We start from the raw sequence: 24471 nt of genomic DNA, 5'->3' as shown, positions 1-24471 counted from the left end.
CACATCAAAAATAGGTAGTATATAAACAAAGAAATTTCCTTTTCCTACTGCTTATACATGATTTTAACAGCTTTGACATCACTAGATCCAACTTATTCCACACATTCAACAGACATGAGTGTTGCCTGAAATCAAATGCACAGCACATACATGTAAAATTACAGCAGTAGTCATGCGACTATGGTGAACAGAAGCCCCATTCACTTGCACTCAGGGATATGACCAATAGGTGGAGATAAAAAGGTCAGATGTATAAACCAAGTGTTTAAAGTGAAATTACACTAAACGTCCTCTCTGTTTTGAAAGGTTAGCTACAGCATCATAACCTTTGTATGAAAAAAAATCTCAATTACAATTTATGAAAATCCTAAAAAAAGATGTTTTACTTTGTTTCATTTGGTGTGCAGGGAGCACAGGAAGGGTTAAGCCTCAGTGTTTACTGAATGGAGAGCTGCTTAGGCAGAGCTCCTCTGCAATCTACTTGCAGTTGCTGATGAGAATTAAGACACTTTGATGTGCCTAATGCTGGGAATACACGATACATTTTTCCCGCTCGAATTTCGAATCTTCCGCTCGTTTTTCATATCTTTTTCCATTCAGTTCTATGAGAAATCGAGCGCAGAATCGATCGGAAGGAATATTGAGCATGACAGGAATTATCAAATCCATCTATCGAGCGGCAAAAAAAATGTATCGTACATACCCAGCATTAAGGTGGCCACACACAAACCAATAATCCGATTTTACAGCAATTCGATAAAACGATAGTTTCTACAAAAAAAAAAAAAAAAAACAAAGCTTTTTTCTAGTTATAATTCCAATCGGATTGCCTTTTTTTTTTTCTCCTGGATTGGGAGTTGCGGAAATTTCTTCTTTTGCAAGATTGTATGGTGTGTGGGAGATTCACAATTTTGTTATGTAGAGACCCAAGCATTTTTTCCAGTTTTTTTTTAATTTTTTCCATAATTGGGGAAAAATTGAACACGTGTGGTACATTGGTCATATTTTTTAAATGTTAAAATCAATCAGAAAAATTGATTGTAAATCTTGAATTGAAAAGAAATGTAAAAAATTGTATGGTGTGTCACCACCTTTAACAAACATGGAACGCAGAGAAATGAATTTCTGGAATAAAGACTGTTCATTGAGTGCCGTGCAAGAGTTTGGGTCCCCTTTAGAAACCCTCTACATCTTTTAGTGTTACATTATAAAGTGAAGAGAGAATGGCAACAAAGACATCCCCCCACCCAAAAAATATATATATTTATTTCTTGGTTAAAAAAAGTTTGTTCACCTTGTTATAAAGATAGTAATATTCTTCAAATTAATGAACAATAAATAAAAACGAAAAAGTGGAGAGTAGAGCATTAACAGTGACATTTTATACCGTACTTCTGACATTTACAGAGATGGTGAAAGATACGCTTTATGAACAGACCCCCATGAGGAAAACTGGCAGCCATTTTTTTTAGTTATTTTTGAAAAAAAAGAGTCCTTTAATTATTTAGAATAAGTAGATGATTTGGAAATGCTGACATGTGCCCTATTGAATTGTGCAGAGTGAGAAGTGTAATGACGGGTCCTCTTCAATTTTTCTCTCAGAGGTTGAAGTTAGACGAGAGAAGACTCTCCTAACACAGAATCATATTTTCCTGTAACCTCCATGCATTGTTATCTAGATGAGATGGGACAGCCACATCCCGATGTCACATTAGGGGATACAGGAGGAGCATACATTATGTCACAGATGTCTCCACCATGAGCACTCACAAGGCTATTGTAATTTTCCCATCCAATTCCACCCATTATGTCTATGACATGTTTATTTACAGCACTGGAGAGGTGGTTTAGGATAATAATTTGTATTTTCAGCACAGATTCTCGTGGGTGCTAGAAATGACATCACCAACACCGTCAATCCTATTATGATAAAATGGAACTTATTCTCAGAGATTAGATGTGATGCACAATTGAGATAGCTTCCTATGTAATTTTAGTGGATCTAGGTTGCAGAGAAAAGTAAGAAATATTTTAGGATAACTATTTTTCTCACACACAAGATTCATAATTTACTAAGAGCAGGCTGAACAAATATTATGAGAAATTACACACCCCAATGTAATACACAGTTAATACGGTTATATCTGACACACAATCAATAAATGTATTTGGTATAGTTCCTGTGTTCCCATGATCCATGCTACTAGTCTTTACTCCTGAGAAGGGAATGTGGCTCAGGAACTCACTTACATTGCCTCCAGCAGTGCCCTAATCAAGAGAACTGGGACATATGTTGCCAGTTTGCCTCCCACAGTAACTCTGGGGAAACACAGAAGCCAAACTGGCAGACTCTAGACTGTTGAGGCCTAGGAAAATCTGGACTACAGTCCACACGGTGAGGCTCCAGGAGAGTGCACGAGGAAGCTATATGGCCCCTGAAAGAAGGAACCTTGCATGGGTCATGTTACTGCAGAATCTACATACAATAAAGATATTAAAATGTTTTAGGATGTTTTTATAAAGCAACAACAGTGTACAAGATGAAGGTTTGGCTACTAGCTGTAAGCAGTCACTAGAGCTGCTGTTTTAGACACCTGAAGAATTTTTCACTCCTTCCAGCTCCTAAAAAAAAGCTAGCATCCCACATTGGTTATTGTGATGCCATTGTGGCAGGGCCAACTGCTATCCCCACCAAAGCTACATCTTCTAAGTCACTGTAGGACGTAAAAGGCTTACAACTATATATATATATATATAGATATATATATATAGAGAGATATATATATATATATATATATAGAGATATATATATATATATATATATATATATCTCTATATATATATATATATATATATATATATATATATATATATATATATATATATATAGAGATATATATATATATATATATATATATATATATATATAGATATATATATATATATATATATATATATATATATATATATATATATATATATATATATAGAGATATATATATATATATATATATATAGAGATATATATATATATATATATATATATAGAGATATATATATATATATATATATATATAGAGATATATATATATATATATATATATATATATAGAGATATATATATATATATATATATATATATAGAGATATATATATATATATATATATATATATATATAGAGAGATATATATATATATATATATATATATATATATATATATATATATATATATATATAGAGAGAGAGAGAGAGAGAGAGATATATATATATATATATATATATATATATATATATATATATATATATATATATATATATATATATATATATATATATATATATATATATATAGAGATATAGAGAGAGAGAGAGAGAGAGAGAGAGAGAGAGAGAGAGAGAGAGAGAGAGAGAGAGAGATATATATATAGATAGATATTTTTTAATGTATGTACACACATACACACTTATACGATTTGTGCACCTTAAAGAGAATCTGTACTCTGATATTCTTACACTAAAAAGCATACCATTCTATTCCTTATTTTCTCCTGTGCCCCTCTGTGCTGTTTCTGCCACTCTGCTGCAATCCTGGCTTGTAATTAACAGTTTTAGGCAGTGTTTACAAACAAACTAACCAGCTTGTGATAGGCTCACATAAACAGAGTGTGTGAGTCATACAGAGTGTGCAGGGGTCCTGCAGAGGGTGTGTATCGCTTCTATCCAATCACAAACAGCCCTGCACATTCCACACATTCAAGCCTTAGCCGGACAGCCACGACAGAGGAAAGGAGATAAGATTTATTACAGAGACAATGCAATTAGGAAAGGCTGCAGTAAGCCAGAGCACATTATAACAGGCATAGGAACTTATAGGATAGAAGAACTAAGGCTGAAAAATTTGTTAGAGTCTCTTTAAAGCAGATTTTGAGTAAATAGCGTCTCAACTTGAAGTTATCCAAAGGAAAGGCATAAAAAGCAATGAGAAGCTGATAGAAATATAATCAGTAAGCCCAACTTTTCTCCACTCGCCTCCCAGGACACCTCATTCACATGACAAATAAATGCAAGCCTTCAGGAAGGGGCCAGTCTGAAGCACATTTCTGCCAGAGGCCCTGTCTTGCTGGGTCAACAATTGCCTCTCAGGACCAATTCAGCCAATCTGAAGGTTTCAGGTTTAGAATTACCGTATATAAAAGACTGTGGATCAACAAATCTTTCCTCATAGGCAATGTTCAAAGTTCATCCTGGCAAAGCTGAAGCTTCCTGGCAAACTTAATTCAATTCAGCACACAGAGTCAGCATACTGAAGGACTTGCCTCCCCGCTCAGAAGCATTAGGAATGTTTACAGCCGCAGGCCACGGAGGAGATACCTTTTAAACTACATGCAATCCTTTCACTTCTTAACTGTAAGTAGAATTTTACTTCAGAAGCTTATGTATTTAAGAGGGTACTTCACCAGGGAGCACACCGTTTGTCTCTTTACATCCCAAGTTTGAGTATTTCCCCAAATTGAACTAAAGGTCTTGCAGGACTTTCTCAATAAACATAGCAAAGAACAACAACAAAAATCATCCAGATATGGAACTGTTGAGATCTTCTGAAGTCTTAGGCCGGTTTCACGCTTGAAACCAGCATTTTTGTTTTGTGGTACAAACCTTCAGAGATTACTGTGGAAATCTTACCTCTGGCTGCAAGTCGAGCAAGAAGTGAGGCTCTGTAGCGCTCACTTCCTGTGGCTGAAGAACGAATTGCAAGAAAGTGTATTGAAAAAAATACTCTTCCGCGGATGCGCACCATGGGCCTGATTCACAAAGCGGTGCAAAGTGTTTGCACTCCTGAGAAAAGCCCTTTATCACACCTAAACTCAGTTTAGGCGTGATAAAAAGAAACTCGTGCGCAAAGTTTTGAGCGCGATGCGCCCATTAAACCATATGGGCGCTGCGAGCACACTTTGCGCGTGGGACTTTGCACGCAATCAGCAGCACAAAGCGGTGATAACTCAGCTAGTGCAAAGGTTATCACGCCTAAAGTCTTTTAGGTGTGATAACTGGGTTATCACCGCTTTGTGAATCAGGCCCCATGAATGCAACAAATGTAAAAATATCTGCGTCGCCATAGACATGAATGTCGGTCAGTAAAGCGCTGTTGCTTTTGAGTCAAATATGATGCTTCCTGCACATGCAGCAGGAATGAAAACCCATAGGTTTTCTTTGCTTTAGCGTCACCCTGCAGTAAAATAGGGTAACGCAATATAATGAGAATGTACGTAGTGTGAAAGGGGTTTTAAGGATGACATCACTTTGGAAATAACCTTAGTGAAGTTGCGAGAGGCTGATGTCAAACTAAAAGGGAGGGTTTGATATTGAAAGCATTGTATGCTATGTTCCATGCAAATGCAAAATCTTAGATAAGGCCGATAGATGGGATGTATGGAATTAGAAAATTGTCTACACCGCTACTTATGTGATTAACATAATGTGTACATTTTGGACATAATATGCAAAAAAACACTAACATCTGAAATTAGTAAAAGGATGGATGGGACACATGCAAACATAACAACAACAACAACAACTAACATTTGTAAAGCGCTTTTCTTCCATGGACTCAAAGCACATAAGCATGGCTCCGACCATCGTGGTACAGAGGAAGAATTTTATAAGTCTGGAAATGCCAGGCTAAACAGGTGGCTTTTCAGTCTGGATTTGAATAGCTCCAGGGATGGTGCTGTCTTTACTGGGTGTGGCAGGGAGTTCCAAAGAGTAGGGGCAGCATGACAGAAGGCTCTACCTCCAGATTTTTTGAGGTGCACTCTGGGAGTGACCAAGTTTATAGAACTTGCTGATCTGAGGTTGTGAGAGGTGTGGTGCAGCTTCAGCAGGTCCTTCATGTATCCAGGGCCCAGATTGTGCAGGGATTTGAATGTCAGCAGTCCAATCTTGAAGAGTATTCTCCATTCTACTGGTAGCCAGTGCAGTGAGCGAAGGATCGGTGTAATGTGACAGTGGCGAGGCTGGTTTGTTAGCAATCTGGCTGCAGCATTCTGCACTAATTGCAGGCGACGCAGGTCCTTTTTAGGGAGGCCAGCATAAAGGGCATTGCAGTAGTCCAGCCGTGATGTGATGAAGGCGTGGACTAGGGTTGGAAGATCCTCTGGGGGAATCAGATGTTTAATCTTTGCAATGTTCTTCAGATGAAAGAAGGAAGATTTAACTACAGATGAAATTTGGTTTCTGAAACTCAATTCCCCATCGATTAGTACGCCAAGGCTGCGCACAAGGTTGGAGCTGTTTATGTCTGAATTCCCAATCCTGATTGGTGTTGCTTTAGGATAGAGCTGTTTTGATGGTGAGTGTTGGCTTTGGACAAACAGGACCTCAGTTTTGTCAGCATTCAGTTTCAACCAGTTATCATTCATCCATGCCTGTAGCTCAGCTAAGCAAGAGTTTATTTTTGGGGTAGGGTCTGTTCCACCAGGTTTGAAGGACAGGTATAGCTGTGTGTCATCGGCGTAGCAGTGGTACGTCAGGCCATGACGTCGGATAAGTGTACCGAGTGGCAACATGTAGATTGCAAACAGCAGAGGGGATAGGATTGATCCTTGTGGCACTCCGAATTGTAGAGGTGCAGGTTTGGACATTATAGGACCTAGGGATACTCTCTGTGTTCTGTCAGTCAGGAATGATCTGAACCACTGGAGGACTGATCCACTGATGCCACAGTACTCCTGCAGTCTGTTAAGCAGGATTTCATGGTCAACTGTATCAAAAGCCGCTGAGAGATCCAACAGGATTAGGATGGAGCATTCCTCTCTGTCCCTTGCCATGAGCAGGTCATTGCAGACTTGGATGAGGGCTGTTTCACAGCTGTGGTGTTTCTTAAAGCCAGATTGTAGAGGGTCCAGGATTTTGTTTACTGACAGCCTGGTTTCAAGTAGCCGATAGACAGCCTTTTCAATAACTTTACCTAAGAAGGGGAGGTTGGAGACAGGTCTGTAGCTGTTCATAGCATCTGGATCCATGGAAGGTTTTTTAAGAAGGGGCTTGATGATTCCTTCTTTTAGAGAGGTAGGAAACCTCCCTGCTTGCAGAGAGCAATTTACTATTTTGTGAAATGCTGGACCAAGCAGGTCAGGGCATTTCAGCATATGTTTAGTTGGTCCAGGGTCCAGGTCGCAGGTTGTCTGGCGGAGGCGACGGAGGATGTCTGAGAACATACATCTTCAAAAACAGCAATGTTTTAGGAAGGACATTCCATACTGAGTAAATGCATCTCATCTTGAATTTTTCCTTTTAAATAACCCATTTGGGCATTTAAAATTCAGTATCAATACTCGCCCATTGACTTCTGTACCCCACAAAAAAATTTTCCTCTTTCTCAGGGCACAGGGGTGATTGTGTCTTTCAATAACAGATTGAAAACTAAGGCTTACACCCTTACTAGTTCCTTACAAAGAAGCGTTATAAACTTTCTGAAGGACGAGGAAACTTTTTTTATTACCTGTATTGTTGTATCTATTGTCTATTACCTGTATTGTGTTGTCGGTCACCCCTGTTGTCATTGTCTGTAATCCTATGTATTGCACAGCGCTGCATAATATGTTGGTGCTATATAAATCCAATAAATAATAATAATAATAATTTACAAATTAAAAGACTTGCTTTCATTTCCTTACATGAAACAAAACAATTTGCAACTACCCATACTTTGGATCGACCCTTTGGACCTATTTCAGTCAGAAATCGATTGAAACAATCGATAATGTGGTCATGTTGCAGCATCGATATCTGCCATATTCGTTCATTATGATCAAATCAGCTGGAAATCGATGCCTAAAATTGATTAATGTATATGGTACAATAAAGGTACCCACAGGCATGATAAATCTGTTTACTGAAATGATCTACAGGTATATCAGTTATTTCAGCCAAGTTTGTACTGCAAGTAAAAATGTTGCTGTTGGAATGAAAGACTTTCTCAGCTTAATCCCAATTCACCAGGAAAAATTATCTTGGCCAAGCATAGAGTGTCTATGATCCCAGTGTCCAACGGCGAAACTTGGCCAAAATCTGGTGACTAAAACAAAAGCAATAGGCCCCACCTCAGAAGACAGTGCCCAGCTACTGCAGACTTCGGTTGGCAATGTGTATGGGCTAGTCTGCATGTCATAGGCAGGCTGTAACACTTGAAAGCCACCATCTGCAGTCTAAAATATGTTAGCCTATCCAAAACAGAAATGTTTGTCTGAAATCAGCTATACAAAGATATCCAGTTTTTCATTTAGTTGCTTTTTTATTAGGCAAACTACTAATCTACTTACCACTTCACCCACAGAGGCGGCTGTCATGTGCACTACAGGAGACAGGTAGGGGGATGACTTAGAGTGAAGCAAACATTTCATAGTTTCATATGTCACAAAGAAGGCAGCAGCTAATGAGAAATAGAAGAAAATGACCTTATAAAATAACTGGATAAAATCATGCACAAATCAGATCCCATCTGGGCAATCAATTACAACCACCCCATCATCTTCACAAGAGTAAGCAGTTGGTTATTTTCCCCGTTTACTGTATTCCCCTAACATAAGATGTCAGGAAAGGTTCCTTGCTTCCATTTTTTTGGGTCCGATTCCACTGCTGCAAATTCTCTACGGTTTTCCTTCATGCGATTGGATGGGGAAGCGCAGCCTATTGAAATCATTAAGCTGGTGTCCGAATCGCATGCATGGAAAAATCAGATGTCATGCTGCATTTTTTTCACATCAGGCATCTGAAATCCCTATAGTCATAAATTAAAACTCAAAGAGGAAGCCTCGGACGTCTGTCGGCCTGCGGGGATAGAAACAAAACTGCCCCAGAAGGAACAGTGGCCCATTCTCTCTATAGGGTATATAAAGTAGTTAAAGAGAACCCGAGGTGGGTTTGAAGAATTTTATCTGCATACAGAGGCTGGATCTGCCTATACAGCCCAGCCTCTGTTGCTATCCCAAACCCCACTAAGGTCCCCCCTGCACTCTGCAATCCCTCATAAATCACAGCCACGCTGCTGACAAACAGCTTGTCAGAGCTGGCTGTGTTTATCTCTATAGTGTCAGTCTGCTGCTCTCCCCGCCTCCTGCAGAACTCCAGTCCCCGCCTGCATCCCTTCCCTCCCTGCTGATTGGAGGGAAGGGACAGGGGCAGGGACCGGAGCTATGCAGGAGGCGGGGGAGCAGCTGAGACTGACATTACAGATGTAAACACAACCTCACAGCACGGCTGTGATTTATGAGGGATTGCAGAGTGCAGGGGGACCTTAGGGGGGTTTGGGATAGCAACAGAGGCTGGGCTGTATAGGCAGATCCAGCCTCTGTATGCAGATAACATTCTTTAAACACACCTCGGGTTCTCTTTAATTAGATTTAGAAGTAAGGCTGGAATTATGCTTTGTTTACAGTGTAAAAGGTGCTGGTTTTGGGCATCACCCTCAGTCTAGTTCATAAGCATGCACCAGAATTAGCAATGTTTGTGACGACTATAATTTACTAGAGCAGCTGCTATTTGTTCCTGTAGAGCGATATAATTATGAGCAACTGGATAACATTAGTAACAGATTATTAGCATCTTAGCAGCTGCAATTAAAGAGAACCTGTAAAAAAAACAAAAAAACCTCTGGGGGATACTTACCTCAGGAGGGGGAAGCCTCAGGGTCCCAATGAGGCTTCCCCGAACTCTGAAGCTTGGAGGAATCCAGCGCTGGCTCCCCCAAAACCTCCCATGACAAGCGGCGATATATTTACCTCTCCGCGATCCTGCGCAAGCGCACTATCGGCTCTTCATTCGGGCTAGGCAGAAATAGCTGAGCCCGATCATATCCCCTCTACTGCGCTGGTGCAAAGGATTCGCGCCTGCGCAGTAGAGCAGATACGATTGGGTTCGGCTATTTCCGCCTTACCCAAACGAAGAGCCGCTAGTGTGCCTGCGCAGGATCTCGGTAGGTAAATATTTACTTCGCCGCACTTCGGGGGAGTCCCAGCGCTTGAACGGAGGGATGGAGGAGGACGGGGGCAAGCTTTGTTAGGATACAGAGGCTTCCCCCTCCTGAGGTAAGTATCTCCTAGAGGGCTTTTTTTTCATTTACAGATTTTCTTTAACAACAACTAAGTCTGTCTTGCAATGTGGCCCACATTCCTTGAATGATGACTACCTACAGTGCATTTTGCAAGGTAAAAAGCAGGTGCTCTATATCGCACTGCTTCTGTCCAAGATTTAGGGCAGTGTGGCTAAAGCGGGACTGTCAGCCACAAAATCAAATTCCATTTAAACACTGCAGTGTTTATAATGCTGCCAGGAATCTCCTCCTGCGATGAAAGCACTCCAATCTATTCAGAAATGTCTCTGCTGTAATTATCTTATCTCAGTCAGCCAGGCTCTATTCTCTCCCCATCGCTGAAGACAGTGAGAGAGGGAAGCTTGTGATCACCCTGCCCACATTCCTGCTCCTCACTTATTGGGCTGAGCACAGTTCAGGGTGACAGGCTGAGCTGAAACCTGATCCTGTGCTCACACGTGTTTAGAAAGCAAGCCAGAGATGACACTGCAGATGGGAGGAGAAAATTAAGGGAGAAAATGACATCAGCATTTGGCTTCAGTCTGAAAAGTCATTTTTTCTTTGAACTTTTTAACCACTTGGCCCTATCAGCGTGGTGCGCGCGATCGGGCGTGCTCCCGCTGCCTGCCGCTAGCCCCCCGATCAGTGAATGGGAATATAATTCCCATTCACCGAGCTAAGCCCCCCCCCCCCCCCCCCCGGAGAAATACTGACGCTTTCTGAGTAGAGAGCGCGGTATTTCTGCCCGTAAAAAAAATTTGCAGCCTCCTAATAGTTCCTGGCAGCGTGATCGTACGCTCCAGGAACTTTTTTGACTGTGGCCATCTTGTGGCCAAATAGTAAACTGCACCCACATACATTTTTTAAATAAAGAATTACATTATATTACACCTAAAAATAGCTGTTTACCTCCCAAACTAAAATCACCCACATACATTTTTTAATTAAAAAATAAATTTACAAAATTACAATTAAAAAAAAAAAAAAAACTACATAAATAGTTACCTAAGGGTCTAAACTTTTTAAATATACATGTTAAGAGAGCATCTCATTATTTTTTTTTTAATTATAAGCTTGTAAATAGTGATGAACGCAAATTGAAAAAAATGCACCTTTATTTCTAAATAAAATATCAGCGCCATAAATTGTGATAGGGACATAATTTAAAAGGCGTAATAAGCGGGACAAATACATGGGTTTTAATTATGGTAGCATGTATTAATTGTAAACTACAATGGCCAAAAACTGAGAAATAATAATTTTTTTCCATTTCTTTCTTAATCTTCCTGTTAAAATGGATTTAGAAAAAAATAATTCTTAGCAAAATGTACTACCTAAAGAAAGCCTAATTAGTGGCGGAAAAAACAAGATATAGATCAATTAATTGTGATTAGTAGCGATAAAGTTATTGGCGAATGAATGGGAGGTGAACATTGCACGGATGCATGAGATTTTCCATGCTGTAGGCTGAAGTGGTTAAAATCGAAGTCCAAATTTGAAAAAAAAAAAAAAAAGTTTGGCTTGTTCCCATGGAAACACAGCATCCATGCCGTTCGTATCGGCGGATCGTATATAAGTCGGGCATTCGTAAGTCAGGGAATACCTGTATACACCCGTCAGATCGACTCGATCATTTCCAACCGGTCAAATCAAATCCTGATCGATAACTCGATTGATTTTCCAATAACTACTGTGGGGAAAAAAAAAAAAAAAAAAAAATATCGATCGTGTTTTATTTTGGGAATTGGCCCGACCGGTTGAAATAATCGAATTAACCCGTCGATCTGACGGGAAATTGTGCGGTGCGTACAAGCTTTAGGCCCCTCAGGAGCACTTTCACATATGAGTATTATAACTTTCATGATAAGAAGTCCCAGTATTTCAGAAATATGTTATCTTATATTTCAAGTCAAAAATCTCTGTATTTATATCTCTGTAGTATATTTTATATTTGCATATAGTCAGACTTTAAAGTACACCTGAAGTGAGAAGGTTATGGTGGCGAGCAGATTTATTTCATTTTAAACAATACTAGTTGCATGGCATTCTGTTGATCTCTTTGGCTGCAGTAGTATCAGGATCACACACCTGAAACAAGCATGTGGCTAAACCAGTCAAAAACTTCTTAGCAGCATGCTTGTTCAGGGTCTATGGCTACTTTGTTGCTTTTTAGTAAGAGGGTCACTGTGAGCTATCTGGGTATTATATAGTACTATGAAAATAACAAATACTCTTACCATTCGGAAAGGATCCAATGGCTGTGGATGGGACACCAGCATAGATGCCACGAAAACCACCAGACTTGGAAAATCCATGAGGGCTCTGCAGTCTTGTTTTAACAGTGTCCAGTGGGAATAAAATCAGGTCAACACTCATACCAGCTGTGCCGCCAGCCTGGGAACAGAGAAGAAGCGCTCAGCCGAGAAAAACTACTACTAGATGTCATAGCTAAAATACAAGGGTTCAAAATCACACAAAGTAGCCTTTTTTATTATTACAATAAGGGATCAGATTAGTTTCTGAATTTAACCCCTTGCGTACCAGCAGTCTCTGGCCGCTTAAAGAGGAGCTGTCAGTTATACTATATAGAAAAAAACACATTTATGAGTAGATAAAAACTTGTTCTTCTTACATAACATATGTATTGCACTGTCCACATTTTGATTTTAGTGATTTTTCTACAGTAAAAAAAGCGAAAATCCTTCTTAGCATTTTTCATTTTAAGCGTGGCTATTTTGAAGCCAATTCTGATGTCATTCCCTCCCTTACTCTCCTCTGCCTGATTTGCCCGCACTTCACTATAGAAAGTGCATTGTCTCAGCATGAGAAATATTGGCCAATCAGAGAGGAACAGAGGTGTGGGAGGGGAAAACAGGAGGGAAAGAGGCTTCAGCGAATCAGGCTGCATTAGTTAAGTATGAGGGGACGTACAGAAGCAAAAAAGGACAACCCAGCATGCCCTGCAACTTCCTTTTTGTGTACCAAATCTTGTGTGTATCAAATAAGAGTCAGGTAAACTGGGGAATGATCATTTATCAACAAGAAAAGTAATTGTGATTTTAACTTTTGGTTTGCTTGGTTAGCATCCTTATTACTTGTTTGCCAGATAAAAATAAAGAATTGATTTTTGATTTTAAGCCCGATAGTTACTCTTTAAGGATCAGAGACTGCTGGAACCACAAAACGGCACTTACCAACAAACAGTCACACATACCTGCCGCTCTCACCATTCTCCCATTGCTGCAGGCCCCTCTCTGCCGTTGCTATGATGGCAGAGCTCTGTGAACTAGTCAGGAGCTGCTTTCATCGGCTCTTGAACCTGTCCATCAATGTGAGCCAATGTGATTGGCTCACAGTGATCACACGTTCAGAAGCCAATGAAAGCGGCTCCTGACCTGGTCACAGAGCTCTGCCGTCATATAGACGGCAGGGCGAGTGAACTGTGGCGGGTGCAGAGCAGCAAGATCGTCAGGAGCACAGTGGGGAAGGTGAAATCTATGTTCTGTCAGAGCCACGTAGCCACCTGCAGGAGGTAGATTTTAACCAATGCAGTCTGGAAGCGGTTAAAGTGGTTGTGCTTTTATTTTGATGTGTGGGTAAAAGTGTTAAAATGGGGAATCTGATCAATAACATAACGTATATCCTCGAGTATAAGCCGAATTTTTGGTACCCAAAAAGTGGCCAAAAAGTGGGGGTGTCGGCTTATATTCGAGTCGTCACCGTAATTTCACTTACATTTTACCCGAGCGCTTCCCTCGTGAGCAGTTTCAGGTTGATTTATAGCAATGTCTGTGTGTTGCGTCCCCATCCCCTCCCCCGACCGAGCGGAGCAACTGTATATAATGATCCCACTGTGCTGCCCACCGGCATATGCCCCGTGTTTTAGGCAGATGACTGTGGCCGTTCTCCCTACCAGAGCAGTTGCGGGCAGGTTTGCACTGTGACCACCTTGTTCCTGATTGGAGCAGAGCGAGTGCTTACAACACATGCAGTGGATGCCCAGCAGGCTTCTTTCACTCACCCGTCCATGCCGGAGACCTCCCCTGCAGTGACGCACATGATGCGAGATGCCGCTAGACGGCATTATGGAGAGGAGTCCAACATTGTAGATGAATCCTCGGTGAGGTACCCAGCGCGGACAGGTGAGTGAAAGAAGTCTGCTGTGTGCCCACTGCATGTGCTGTAAGCACTCGCTCTGCTCTGATCGGGAAGAAGGCGAGGACACAGTCACAGCGCAAACCTGCCTGCAAATGCTCTGCTTATAACAGTAGTACTCGCTCTGCTCTGGTGGGGAGAAAGGCCACAGTCATCTGCCTAACACTGGGCATATGCCAGCAGGCAGCACAGTGGGATCATTACATACATTTGCTGCACTCTGTGGGGGAGGGGGTGGGGACGATATACACAGGCATTGCTATAAATCCGCCTGAAACTCATCTGAATATGCCAAGAGTACTCAGGTGGAGGACACATACTGCTCAAGTACGAAACTGGCACACCAGGGCAGAACAGTGTCTTTTGATAGTAGTATATTCTGTGTTTGTCATCTACTATCATTCAAGGGGAACTGCAGTGCTGCGTTGTGTGATGCAGTACAATGCTATGGCCCATCAAACATCCACTACTCCTGCACTGACCCTGATCAATCTGAACATCCCATCCTGTCTGATCAATACTGCTGATTGATTTAAGGTCAAATTTGATTGATAGAACATGTTGATGCAACAGATTTTTGACCAAATCTGCAAGGAATAAAGCAAAAAATTACTACTTTCTGCCACATGTGACACTCCTCACCCACCTATGCCTAACACTAACCTCTGCATTTCCTACCCCAGCTCATACTGGAGTCAATCATTCTTTCCTGGTTTTTTTAGGTAAAAGTTAAGGGGTGGGCTTAGACTCGGGTCGGCTTATACTCGAGTATATACGGTAATACATTGTTAATTGTATACAGTAAAAGATGACTCATAGCTTGCCTGTGCTCTTTTTTTCTTTCTGCGATATCGTGTGTGGAGAAGGTTGGGAAGAGTTTGATCAGGTGATGGATTTGTAAGGTTTGCTGTAATCACTTCCAGCTTTATTATATACTAAGAATCAATAGGAATCAGAAGTGCCACAAGATTTTGAGCAGAGAACCAGATCCTTTCCAATTTATGACCCAATTGCAGATCTGCTACACACCAGCTGCTCCATCAGTACCTCTACAGTGTAGATAATGCTTTGCAAAGAGAAAATAAGGAGTGCAGGAAGATTTGCAAGTGGGGAAAGAAGAGGAAACTATTTATAAGCACAAACTTCATATGAGGATCGGCACATAATGTAGTAGATTTCCTATCAATGTGGAAGGGGGGGGGGGGGTGACAAGCAAATACAGGTAGTCCCTGACTTACAAACACCCGACTTACAAACAACCCGCTGATACAAATGGCCCAAAAATGTAATGTATGATTCTGTGGGAATACATTTTTCACAAAAAAAGTTTTTTAAACTGATAAAATGACATTTTGCTGTGGTACACTGTGGGCACAGAGGGACAGAGGTGACACAGTGGGGGAACTGAGGGGGATACGGAAGGCACAGGGGAACAGAGGTGACATAGAGGGGCCACTGGAGGCACAGAGGAGGTACAGGGGATAGAGATGGCACAATGTTTTGACTCATGGACAGATTGTGGTTAAGAACGAACCTACAGTCCCTATCTCGTTAGTTAACCGGGGACTACCTGTATCTAAAAATGGGTCTTAAAAAACCTCAGAAACTGACCAATTGGACAGTCATCATTTGACTCTAGTAGGTGGATTGTTGTGGGTGCTGAAAATAATGAAACCCCGCCCTGTGCAGTCAATCATTTGTGCAGTGTAGTGGAAATGTATGTGCGGTCTATCCTCCAAATACAACACCATTACCACCAGCAAGTGCCTTTATCTATGGTTAAAGAACTTTTATAATGAAAGTGAAACTTACCTTTCACACTGTGTACATATCAGCGCATCTGCGTTTACTTTAACATGCACTAATTCTAGGAAAAATATATATATGCTGAATAAAGAGCAATATGCTAGTGGACCTCTATAACCATCTTGTTAAACGTTATCTGTGCTGCACTGGCATATAAATCTCAATTCCAAGCATCATCTATCAAGTGCTGAAGTTGTGACACCTATCTCTGATACTATAATCAATAAGGTAATTACACTTGTAATCTAAGGTTGGAAATCACACAGACTGATTATATGTTAGTATTCTCTCTATGTTCCCCTCACATGGATGAGACCTGTGCCTATTATCAAACACTCTATGAGACAAAACTACATTTTGTTCACACTGCAATTGATTCCTGGTCAGTGCGCGCAAAGCAGATCCTCCTAAAGTACCAGCCAAACACTAGCATTTTGTAAGTGGAGGATGCTTTGCGATTCAACATAGCAGACAGCAGAAAAAAAATTAAAAATTTTTCCAGTATTATATGGGATGGGATGCTATGAAATCCATAAAGCTAATAAACTGCTGCATACATTTTTGCAGACGGGGTATATCTTCCAGACACAACAGTTTCCTACTGAGGGATATAGAATCTACCATTTAATAAATAGCCCCTACCTACCCCCCAACCATACATATTGTTTAACTCCTTGTTGCCCATGCAGGCTGGTATTGTCCAAGACACGTGGACTGGGGAGCACAGCGCTCTGCCACCTAAACAATGCCAGCCAACATGGTTGTCGACATCAAAAAGTACTATGCTTAAAGTGAACCTCCAAACTAAAAATCGACTCAGCAGCACTGAAAAGGTCTGGTGTTTCTTTAACAGTTTCACAGCATCAGAACTTTGTTTATCTTATACAAGCCTCATTATTAGCTGCACAGAAGAAAACTGCCCGGACATTTTTCACCTGATGCTGTGCAAAGCATGATGGGATTTCTGATGTTGTTGTTCTCGTTCTGCTGTTTTGGTGCAAAAAAATGTTCCGGACATTTTGAATTTGACATTTGAAGCCTAGCGTGTGCAGCTGGGAGGGGTAATCAGGACACAGGACAGTTGGAACTGTGTCTCATGCTCCCTGTCACCTCCTTTCAACCAAAAAGATGGCTGCCCCCATGACAAAGATGGCAGCCCCCATGAATCACAAACATTTGCCTGTTCTTTTAAAACAGGGTGAGTAAGAGATTATATTACCTATCTATTCTAATTAGCATAACTAATGTAACTTAATGACAGTATGTTTGTTTAGGCTGAAGTTCCCCTTTAAGCGGAGCATAATGTATGTCCAGGGTTAACTGTAGGTAGATAGGAGATGTAAATGTATGTCCAGGGGTAACTGGTGGTGGAATTTAAAAGCTATTTTCAGAAAACGTACAATTTCTAATGGGGACAGAGAACAGGGGTACATTAGTCTCAGATACCTATTAGCACAAATCGTTTAAAAGTAAAAGAAAAAAAGAAAAAAAACTGTCACAATGAACAAAATTAATTTTAAATATTAAACTATTTGAATATATTATAAAACCCCAATTGTAAGCCTAGAGTCTTTGGTAGATCTTTCTTAAAGCGGAATATAACCCTGCATTTCAACTTTGCTCTAAAATATTATTTACAGCATATTATATGCAAAAAGCATTTTTTTTTTACTAGACCAGCATTGGAAGGGTTAAACACAGACGTTTCAAGTTCCCTGGAGAGATATGCAGAAGTTCAGATTGTTACATTCTATGTATCTATTGATAAACAGTTACACACTCTTTGGCAGTCCTCCAAGCTCCTTCTCAGTCAGAGAGATGAGTCACATTAAACACTTAGATACATTTCTGTAAACAAAATGTATCTCTTTTCAGCTTCGGATGCGTCTGCAGAAATCTAAAGGAACTTTAAAGCCATGTGTAACCCTTCCAATGCTGGTCTAGTAAAAAAAAAATGCTGGTTGCATATAATATACTTGTTAGCTCAATTTCCTTGGAGGCAGCTACAAGATGATTTAGCAGATCCCAGATCTGCAACCCAGGTAAAATTCCCCCCTTCTAAGTGAATACCCTCTCTCCAGCTGGGAGACACGGACCACGAACACTTAAGTTGGTGGAACAGCATCTGAAATCTTTATTTACAACTGAATCTTATATACACACTGATGATAGGGGGAAAACCAGATTGCACCAGAGTGCCCATGTGACGTATTTCAGACAATAGTACAGACGGCAAGGATAATAGTACAGACAGCTTAGACAATAGGGTTTGTTTTTCTGTACGCATTGGCAGAGGTAGGAGTTGTTACATGTGTTAATTTTAAATAGACCAGGTTCTTAACAACAATGCATGAATAGGTCTGAGTCTTCAGATCTCTGTCACAGTGGCTTGTATGGTAATATACCAGGTGGGTATTCAAATACAGGTTTGTCTCCTGTATGGCACACTAATGTGGGTATAGCCAGACAGAAGACAAAATGAAAATTTGATGTGCTGTACATCTTTTAATATCAGGGTGGTTCAAGCAGCACATTATTACAACCTTTCAATACTGTAAATAATGTTTTAGAGCAAAGTTGAAATGCAGGGTTATATTCCGCTTTAAAGGTAGTCTGAGTGAAGGAAACTTCAGGTTTTATACATACCTGTAGAGTGAAGGTTCTGGTTACCATAGACCCTTCCCAGTCATCAGGTAGAATAGCTCTTTGGTACTCTTCAGGCAGCCTTTGGAACTACTGATGTCCCAAAGTAGTTCCAAAGACAAGCACATCCATACTGCACATGTGCGAGTCAAGGCTTGTGCATGCGTAGAATGGATGCGCTCATCGTCAGTACTCCTCGAGGACACAAGTAGTTCTGAAGGCTGCCCGGGGAGTGCCACAGACCTAGTATTTCCAAACTGGGGACAGCACAGGAACAATGGGATGGAAGGAGGACTGGGAAGGCTATAGAGCCTTCCCTCTACATAGTTATGTATGAAACCAGAAGTGAAATTCTGACTTCAGATTTGCTTTAATAAACCAGCGATGAGCTGTTTGCAACTGCACTGAAATTACTTTTCATTTGCTCAATTTGGAGATAATTAATTGCACATTTTTGAACTGATGCAAACTTGGTTGCAGTTTGTGAGGAGACTGGAAAAAGAGTAGTCAAATACAATTGCAACCAATTTTGATTGACCTAAATTTAAAAACTGCAACCAACTTTGCATATGCTTTGAAAAATTTGCATCACATTTATTATTAACATTAAACTCGTTGGATAAATGAAGCCAAGCAACTACAAATTTGAGTCTACGGTAACTGCCTCAGGTGATAAAACATTTCAAACACTGCAGATACCTAAAAGCAGGTAAAAGAAATGCAATTTCAGACATGTAAAATGTGGATCAATATACAGTTAGGTTAGGTCGATAAATATTTGGAAAGAGACAACTTTTTTCTAATTTTGGTTCTGTACATTACCACAATGAGTTTTAAATGAAAAAATTCAGACGCAGTTGAAGTGCAGACTTTCAGCTTTAATTCAGTGAGGTGAATAAAACGATTGCATAAAAATGTGAGACAACTAAACCATTTTTTTGTACACCATTCCTTTATTTCATGCCCCTTTCACACTTGCGCACTTTCATTGCGTTGCGTTACCCATTTTTACCACAGGGTAACGCTAAACTAATGAAAGTCTATGGGACATTTCATGCCTGATGCAATGTGATGCTCCGGAAGTATTGCATCTGACGCAAAAGCATCAGCGCGTTAAGGGCCAACATCCACGGCGACATGCGATGACTGGAAGTCATGTAAGTCAATGGCGCCGCTAGATATAGAGGTAAATACAAAGCCTCTTTTTAGCGTTGTAATCGTCGGATTGCACTGCAACTAAAACGCTGGTTGCTGGTGTGAAACTGACCTCAGAGGCTCAAACATAATTGGAAAAATGAAATAACTGGAAATAAAATGTTCATTTCTATTTCTTGGTTGAAAACCCTTTGCTGGCAATGACGACCTCAAGTCTTGAACGTATAGACATCCCCAGATGCTGGGTTTCCTCCTTTTAAATGCTCTGCTGGGCCTTTACAGAAGCAGCTTTCAGTGAGGCTACGTTCACATTATAAATCACAAGCACTGATCACAAGCACTGAGCGTTTTCGTGCACAATTTTTACAAGAGATTCCCAGCATTTTCTGAGCGTTGGGCGATTTTGTGTAAGCGCTTTTCTAAGCGTTTTTGATGAGTGATTGAGATTTTCTTTTCCTGACGTCAGTGAGGAAGTGAACTCTTTGACCCGGAAAAGAATAAATACAATGTACTTATTCTTAAAAGTGCTGGGGAAATTGTTATACAAAGCGCTTTTTCAAGTGCTTAGCAATTTCCCTCTACCTTCCATTGAGCGAAAGCACTCAGAAAATGGTACAGGCAGCGCTTTTGTAAGCGGATTGTAATCAAACTGCTCATATGTGAGCACTCTCATAGGGAATCATGGCACAATCGCTTTTAGGCCGATTTCTAAAATCGCCAGCGTTTAAAAAAATACACAAACACTCATAGTGTGAACAAGCCCTTACTGTTTGCTTGTGGGCCTTTCTGTCCAAAATTTAGTCTTTAACTAGTGAAATGCATGCTCAATTTGATTAAGATCAGGTGACTGACTTTGCCATTCAAGAATTTTCCACTTTCTTGCTTTAATAAACTCCTGGGTTGCTTTGGGTCATTGTTCATCTGTAGCATAAACGTGCAAGCTTAAAAAACAATAGTTACTCACTGGGTAACGTTCTTTCAAGTGATCCTCTGGGACAAGACTCCGAGATATCCACGCCCCTTCCAGGAAATATTTCAATCCCTCCCCTATAAAAGAAAGGCTATGAGAATCTCCCCTCAGTCTTAAATAATAACTGTCTAGAACTCTCCCTTTCACTCATTTATACTATGAACCACTCCATACAAAGTACAGAATAATTCTACTATACCCAAATCGGGTGGGACTCTTGTCCCAGAGGATCACTAGAAAGAACGTTACCCGGTGAGTAACTATTGTTTTATCCAGTGATCCTCTGGGACAAGACTCCGAGATGATAAGCAAGAATCAAACCTCAGGGTGGGTAGCAGCCTTCAAGACCTTACGACCAAAGGCCTGCTGTTGTTCCGATAATACATCCAATTTATAATGCTTAACAAAAGTGTTAAAACTTGACCACGTAGCGGCTTTGCAAATCTGCTCCGGGGTAGCACCAGAATTTTGTGCCCAGGATGATGCCACAGCTCTAGTTGAATGTGCCGTGAAGGACAACGGAAGTTCCAAGTTCAATAAAGAATAAGACATATTAATAGCTTTCTTAATCCATCTAGATATAGTAGATTTAGATGCTGTGCAACCTTTATTTTTTCCCCCAAATAGAACAAACAAAGAATCAGACCTCCTAAAATCTGAAGTAATTTTAATATAGTGTAAAATACACATTCTGACATCTACTAGGTACAGATCTTTATCCTTCTTTTTTCCCCCCTGAACGCTAAAGGAAGGGATAACAATAGATTGAGACCTATGGTATTTGGACACCACCTTAGGAAGGAACCCTGGGTCCGTCTGCAACACTAACCTGTCTCCTAATTCCTGAAAATATGGAGGCTTGCAAGATAACGCCTGTATTTCACTGACCCTCCTGGCTGTAGATATGGCAGCGAGGAACACAGTTTTAATTGTAACATGCAATAAATCACACTGGTCCAATGGTTCAAATAGGGCCCCGGATAAACCTTTTAGCACCGACGGCAAATCCCACGGGGACACATTAGGTGCTTTTATCGGTACCTGTCTACGAATAGCTTTAAAAAATCTTACCACCAAGTCCTCCACAGCTAATTTTTTACCTGTCATGGCTGCCAAGGCTGATACCTGCACTTTTAACCTCCCTGGCGGTAAGCCCGAGCTGAGCTCGGGCTATGCCGCGCAGGAGGATTTCTCCGGCCCTGGTGGGGCGATTTGGCCCATTCAAAGTGCTGTGCGCGCAGCCAGCACTTTGCTAGCCGCGCGCACAGCTTGATCGCCACCGCTCTGCGGCGATCGCCTGCACGCAGCGGCTAAAGAGGGCCCCCGCCAGAGCCCTGCGCTGCCCGGACCAATGAATTCCGGGCAGTGCTATGGGCTGGATCGGGTGCGCCTGACGTCAGGACGTCGGCTGACGTCCATGACGTCATTCCGATCGTCGCCATGGCGACAGGAGAAGCCAAACAGGGGAACGCGTTATATACGCGCTCCCCTGTTTGCTATTAGTGCCGGCGACGATCGCACTAGAGGGACACATGCGCCCTCTAGTGGTGTTTCATGTAGCTACCACTCTGGTAGCTTTACATGAAACAAAAAAAAAAAATAAAAAAAAAAAAGATTTTTCCCGATTTGAAAAAAAAAAATTAACCGCCAGGGAGGTTAATGTGCTGACCGATAAACCTTTTTCCCAACCTTCCTGTAAGAAATCCAATAATGCTGGAATAGAAAAAGAGTTATGAGAAGAAGAATCTAACCAATGAAAAAATGTTTTCCAATACTTAATATACATACTTCTGGTAGAATCCTTTCTGCTTTTCAATAAAGTTTGAATAACTTTACTGGAAAGTCCCCTGCTCTTAAGCCATACTACCTCAGGATCCAGGCCGCTAGTTTTAACCTTTCCACCTCCGGATGCCAAAGCTTTCCTTGGTACAATAGGTCCTTCCTGTCCGGTAACTTCAGAGGAGGTTCCACAGCTAACTTTTTTAGAATTGGGAACCAACTTCTTTTTGACCAAAGAGGCTCACTCAGCATTAATGGGGCCTTTATCTCCCTCCATTTTTTGATGACTAATGGAATGAGAGGCAGAGGAGGAAAAGCAAACGCCAGAGCAAAGTTCCATACCTGCGACAGCGCCTGAATGAGAGCAATTTTTACTGCCCTCAATTCTCTCCGATTGGACGAGAATCTTTTCTCTTCCTGACTCCACTGTCCCTGAAAGGTCTGATGCTCTACATGAGCACCCCACCCCCAAGCACTGGCATCTGTTGTGATTGTTATTTCTCTGGGGTATATCCATAAATTCCCCCGGGACAGATTTCCTCTGTTCACTAACCAGTCCAAATCCCTGATGACTGTCAAAGGAAGCATCACTTTCTGATCCAAGTTCCGCTGAGATCTGTCCCAGCTCCTTAGTAGAAAAGACTGAAGCAGTCTTTGGTGTGCTAAGGCCCATTGTACTGCTGGAGCTGTGGAAGACAAAAGACCCAGAGTTCCCATTATCACTCTTAAGGAAACTTTTGGGTTCCGTTGTAGACTGGTTATTTCGTTCATAACCTTGTCTATCTTTTCCTGTGGCAAGAACAGTTTTTGAACTGACGTGTCTCTGATCATACCTAAAAATTTTATAGTTTGAGTTGGTATCAACACCGATTTGTCTCGATTTACCAACCACCCCAGATCTGTCAGATGCCTCAAAGAAGTCTCTAGTTGTGCCTTCAAAAGCTCCACCGAATCGGCAAAAATCAAAATATCGTCGAGATAAAAAAATCACCTGGATAGCTTGCTCCCGGAGAGGAACTAAAGCTTCCGCCATAATTTTTGTAAAAATGCGAGGTGCTGAACTGATCCCGAAGGGAAGGCAAGTGAATTGGAAGTGACACAGAGTGCCTTCTAGAGATACGGCAAATCTGAGGTATTTCTGTGAATATGGGTGAATGGGAACATGCCAATATGCATCCTGCAGATCTAAATTGACCATGAATGAATCTGCTTCCAACAGATTTCTGATAGAATAAATCGATTCCATCCTGAATCGTTTGTACTTGACCAACGGATTCAGCTTTTTTAGGTTGAGAATTAACCGGAATTTCCCCGATGGTTACTTTACCAGAAACACGGAAGAGTAGAATCCCCTTCCCTGTTCCGACCGAACAACTGGAATGATCACTTTCTGATCTACCATGTGTGTCAGAATCCGAGACAACTCCTGCGACATTGTCGCATCTACCGGACTTTTCGATATCACAAATCTGTTGGGAGGAACAGAATCGAACTCTATTCGATAACCCATCTTCACAATTGCGCAAATGTATGGGCTGGCGACTGAATTTCTCCACACCTCGCTGAATTTCTTCAGTCGCCCCCCGACTTGATGGTCATTGGGATTTCTTATTATCCTGGGGCTTGATAAGAAAACCCCCCTTACCATTGTTGTTGAAGGGCCATCCTTTCCTTTTAGATTGCCCTTGACACTGATTACGTGGCCTAATGAAAGGACGTTTGTTAGGCTGCGTAACCTTTTTCTTTGGAAAGACCTTTTTACTAGAAGTCCTTTCCAGAGTAGCATCCAATTCAGGCCCAAATAACAGATTACCTGTAAAAGGGACTGAACATAACCTGGATTTTGAAGTGATACTTCCTTCCCAAGTTTT

At 41.1% G+C, this 24471-nt stretch overlaps 1 protein-coding gene across 2 annotated transcripts in view; it reads right to left on the bottom strand.

Moving 5' to 3' along the window:
* Window positions 1-24471, bottom strand: part of SLC25A26 (solute carrier family 25 member 26) — a 293689-nt gene that overhangs the window by 265609 nt on the left and 3609 nt on the right. For both annotated transcript variants that reach the window (XR_011024033.1, XM_068253825.1), the window contains exons 2-3: window positions 12330-12486; window positions 8324-8433 (exon numbers count right to left, since the gene is read on the bottom strand). Coding sequence is in view for 1 of the 2 variants with exons in the window: in XM_068253825.1 (XP_068109926.1) it covers window positions 8324-8433; window positions 12330-12486 (267 nt within the window). In the remaining variant the exon portion in view is untranslated. The remainder of the gene's footprint in view (window positions 1-8323; window positions 8434-12329; window positions 12487-24471) is intronic.

The sequence above is a fragment of the Hyperolius riggenbachi genome, chromosome 9, assembly GCF_040937935.1.
Source record: "Hyperolius riggenbachi isolate aHypRig1 chromosome 9, aHypRig1.pri, whole genome shotgun sequence".
NCBI lineage: Eukaryota > Metazoa > Chordata > Amphibia > Anura > Hyperoliidae > Hyperolius > Hyperolius riggenbachi.
Note: the sequence above shows the minus strand (reverse complement) of the source record. Positions and strands in the feature narration are given on the sequence as shown.